At 34.1% G+C, this 4,643-nt stretch overlaps 1 protein-coding gene across 1 annotated transcript; it reads left to right on the top strand.

Annotated features, from left to right (window-relative positions):
- The first annotated feature begins 321 nt into the window (after positions 1-321).
- Positions 322-4,056, top strand: LOC139875522 (TATA box-binding protein-associated factor RNA polymerase I subunit B-like). The gene is made up of 6 exons (XM_071862858.1): positions 322-353; positions 652-687; positions 1,322-1,877; positions 2,376-3,113; positions 3,215-3,351; positions 3,487-4,056. Exons 3-6 carry the CDS (start codon positions 1,322-1,324, stop codon positions 4,054-4,056), a joined length of 2,001 nt encoding a protein of 666 aa, XP_071718959.1. The 5' UTR covers positions 322-353; positions 652-687.
- The last annotated feature ends 587 nt before the right edge of the window (positions 4,057-4,643 follow it).

Below are 4,643 nucleotides of genomic sequence, written 5' to 3'. Positions count from 1 at the left end.
ACAACGTTTGTTTGATTTTGTGAAGCAAGAACCTAACGAGGGTTTTACCTACACAAAGATTGTGATTAACCTTATACATTTTATTAAACATTGATTGATACTATATTAATTTTTTTCAAATTCATTCCCATTGATTGATTTCCATTGGTTAGATAACAAAATGCAATTATTCATTCCCTAAATTGGATTTTGATCACCCGCCAAAATATCCCGCCTCATTTTTCACTCCACTAATTCCTCCTTTACGACCTCATCACAAAAAATTGCTAATAAATTGCTCCTCTTATCTCTCAAATCCTCACAACTTACTTTATTCAAGATATTTGTTTTCCCTCTACAATTAATTACCTATTGTAAGTCTTCTTAATTCTGGGTTTTTATTCAACTATATTCAAACATGTCATGTCAATACGTAATAATAATAAATAAATGATGATGGTGATGTTTATGCATATTATTCGATTTATAGCAAGACAATTACCAACAAGTTTTATTATTGTGATTTTATTTTATGATTATAATGCTTCAGACCTTTAACATTGTTGTGGTCGTCTGACACATGTATGTAATATGTTCAGTTCGGCTTTGTATGTTTTGATTTTTTCTAATATTTTTTTTTCAACTAATTTATTTGTTATCTTTTTGTTCTAGGCTGTTTTCTTGTGTACCCATCACACTGAACTTTAGGTAATTTTCTGTTTATAGTTTTTTATTGAGATATTGATTGGCTCATTGTGTGATCACCTGATTTAATCGATTAGTAGAGATTTTAGAGCTCTAGTAATTGAAACCAAATATAAGGTTTCATCCAAATCTGATATCCTTGCAATAAGTCCTAGTTTAAATTTTACTAGTAGCACATTTTGGGGTGGTCTGAATAAGGGTACGAAACGGTCACCTGATAAACTCAGTTAAGCCCCGCTTAAATGAGTTAAAATACTCGTCCTTTTCAGATAACCCAGAACATGGAAAACCTTATCCGGGTTACACATTTACATAGATCCGACTCTTATAAAAGCACAAAATTGGTTGATCATATTGTATATGAACTTGCAATTGGTAATAAAGTTATCAGTGTATTCAAATCCATCTTACTTCACATATATATAATATAAATTTAATTTAAAACAAGAGATCTATTATTCATCCTACTAATTAATGCACAGTGATGGATAGCATAAAATAGTTGTTATATCTAACATGTTTCATTTAATATAATAATAATAATAATAATAATAATTGGCAGTAATATAGTAATATTCTTGATATTGGAAATCAAAAGTTTCAGTTTTTATCGTTTAACTGTGCTGTGTTTTTATAGATGACTGATTGTTTGAGCTTGACGTGCGAAATCTGTGAGTTTGTGGGGTTAGAAAACGGTTATGACGGCTACTATTACTGCCAGCGATGTGGGACCCAAGCTGAAGGAATCAGAGAAATGGCTGTCGATAACGATGATTTGATCTTCATTAAAGAAAATATCCGGTCTATAGTTCAAAGGCGTGTACCTGTTAAAACCGAGCCACTCTCTCAGTCCCAACCCGCTTCACATTTTTGGGAGACATTAAGGACCCAAGTAAAAGAAGAAGATGTTAAACCAGGTGATGTTGTGGGCCCCACTGAGCCAGCTGATTTTGCAACAGTGCCTAGAAAACTGACTTATGAAGATTATTACACTGAAATTAGGATGAGATATGTAATGGGAGTACAGATAATGGTTGAACTGCAGATCAAGGCTTTGGTTGATAAATTTAACGTGTGTCCGTTAGTTGTTGGCATGATCGAACCCATTTGGTTAAGATTGTTAGCAGAAACTAACATTTTTAATGACAACTGGGCTGATGAGGTTATCAACAAATCAGAATCTCAAGTTCAAGGTATTTTATATGCTTTTTTATATGAATGAATGGATTGATATAAGGGAAATTTTATTTCTAACTGGTCAAGAAGAAAGACTCTCATAAAAAAATGGGCTGAAACTGGAACTGAAACTGAAAATGGGTCTCGACCCAAAAATTTAAGATGAAAAATGGGTTTCGACCCAATCATACCCAAGCAGACCCAACCCAACCTGGGTGTTGACCCAACCCATCCGACCTACATAAAAGCTGACCCATTTGATCCCCGACCCATTTGCCAGGTATTCCTAAAACCTACTAATACCTACTTTAAAATTTTTTATCTACATGATTTATTAGAAGACACTGCATATTTGTAAAAACATGAATGCATTAAGTTCTAGACCAAATGTTTTTTTAAGTGAATCTAACTAGACACATATCACTAACACCTGTTTTGAATTGTTAGCCACCCGTCCGACCCGCCCCTTTTGACACCTTAGTTTTTTTAACTATCATAATCTTATTTTATCTCAGGTGAAACGGGAGGTGTACTGGCTAGAGGTAAACATAAACATGAACCCCATAATTTACTCGGTAAACGATGCGTAATGTTATGGTTCCGATCCGTGAGCAACACAATACCATTATCTTATTCTTTAGCAATATCATTTTTAGTGTGCCATTTAGCAAGGGAACCAATTCTATCAACTGATATAATTAAATGGACACTTGAAGGCAAAATTCCTTATTTTGCTGCTTATGTCGAAATCGAAAAACAAATTGGCCCCGCTACTAACGCTTGTCCAATAAGTTCGACCCGTATGTTCAGACCCATTCATGCAATCTCGGCTCAAAAACTCGAGTCATTGGCAGCTTCGATTGCATATTCGATAGGCCTAGAGTTACCTCCCGTTAACTTTTACGCGATTGCCTCTTGTTATCTAAAACAATTATCTCTTCCAGTTGAGATTATTCTCCCCCACGCGTGTCGAATAAACGAGTGGTGTATGTTACCAGATCTTTGGTTATCCGTAAATGAATCGAGGATACCTACACGTGCATATGTGTTGTCAATACTTATAGTATCGATTAGGATTCTGTATAATATTCATGGATTTGGGAAATGGGAAAGTTCGTTGTCTCGTGCAATCAAGAAAAAAGTTAGGAGAAAATTAATTTTTTCCGCCGATGGTGAACAATCGCACTTAGATGCTGCTACAGAGATTCTAGTTGTACTACAATCAAAGTACAATGAGCTTATTGATACGAGTGGTAAGTGGATATTTTATCTTGTTGCGATTGTCGACTTCATGGTTTATAGATATTTATTTATGTATCGTCACGTACCTTATTGTTTTATTTGTGATTGGTAGATCATGAGAAGGATTTGGAAAGTTATCTTGAATATTGTAAAAATGTCGTTTTTGCTGTTACGGAGCAGTCGTTTGAGGATCTTGAGGAATATTACATAATAGATGAGCTTTGGAATTTGTATAAGAAGAACAAAGAGGTATGTATGTCTCGCTACTTGTCCTTTTCAATGTGTAACTTACTAATATTCATTGTTATATATATATACATGTATGTACAAAGTACACACACTTGCAAAAGATAAGAGTTTTTTTTTTTTTTTTTTTTTTTGTAGGATGGTAAATCATGTGAGTCACCCTCCGTAAGCCCTAGTAGTCCTTACAAGAAGAGACCAAGAGACGTTTCAAAAAGCAAGACGAAGAAGCCTAAAGACGGAAATGCGCAAATTATTAGTCAAAACGATAAGGGGGAGTCACACAAGGAAAGAGAAATAAGGCGAATGATATCAAACATGGAAGAGAATAAATTTAGTTATATTCCTCCAAGGAGCAAAGTGAAAAGACATGATTACCTTCATTACACAAGGAAAAAAGATGTTGGGGCTTATGTTTATGCTGCACATGCGGATTACTACATTCTATTGCGCTCTTGTGCGCGAGTGGCTCAACTCGATGTCAGGTGTATGCATGTTGCTGTGATGAGTGTTGAGAGGCGATTAGCTTGGCTAGAGAATAACATACAACGTTGCTTGAAACGAATGCCTTCTTCTTCTTCTTCTTCTTCTTCTTCTTCTTCTTCTTCTTCTTCTTCTGAAGCTTGCCAGTTTTGTGATGATGATGATGAGGAGGAGGCTGTACAAAATGCTCCAAATGATGTTGCTACGGATATGGATTTTCAGTGTTAAACTTATGAGATATGTACACATTAGCATTAGCATCTAATAAAAAATACCACGTATTTTCTAATGTTTTACTCCATTTTGCAAAAGCAAATATGTTCAACAAGTTTATTGAATATGTGTTGAATGTTATATGTGATGGAAAATCGTGTGTACTTTTAGTCAGATTAACGCAGCGTATAGTTAAAATAATAATCTTTTATTATTTCATAAAAACATTTACAAGATTAAATCTTCATATATTTAATGAAACATGCACACGATTAATTTATCCCAATGAGATCCAGTTACACCACTAATATTTGTCAAAATATGTAATTCACAAAATGAGTAAACGATATACCTTTCTTGAAGAAACTGATGAGACGGAGAGAAACTTACGATCAAAAGTATGATCGTCTCTTTGGATAGTCCACACTACACTTTCGAACAACGTCAATGGATGCTAGTCCAAACCCAAGTAATTTATTATAATAATCTATTTATTATAATAAACAAACAATAAATAATATTCCGTAAACAATATCTTCCTTCTTTTGAAAACCTCCGGAAAGAAAATTGATGGTGTTCTTAGTTAACAAAAGGAATGATGA

Source organism: Rutidosis leptorrhynchoides, chromosome 11 (genome assembly GCF_046630445.1).
Source record: "Rutidosis leptorrhynchoides isolate AG116_Rl617_1_P2 chromosome 11, CSIRO_AGI_Rlap_v1, whole genome shotgun sequence".
Lineage (NCBI taxonomy): Eukaryota > Viridiplantae > Streptophyta > Magnoliopsida > Asterales > Asteraceae > Rutidosis > Rutidosis leptorrhynchoides.
The sequence above is the reverse complement of the archived record's forward strand: the minus strand, read 5'-3'. Positions and strand labels throughout refer to the sequence as shown.

Excerpts from the sequence above, each read along its gene's own strand:
- LOC139875522 (XM_071862858.1), top strand. The coding sequence starts at position 1,322 with ATGACTGATTGTTTGAGCTTGACGTGCGAAATCTGTGAGTTTGTGGGG. Across the intron at positions 1,878-2,375 it reads ATCAGAATCTCAAGTTCAAG|GTGAAACGGGAGGTGTACTG; the intron begins GTATTTTATATG and ends ATTTTATCTCAG. Across the intron at positions 3,352-3,486 it reads TGTATAAGAAGAACAAAGAG|GATGGTAAATCATGTGAGTC; the intron begins GTATGTATGTCT and ends TTTTTTTTGTAG.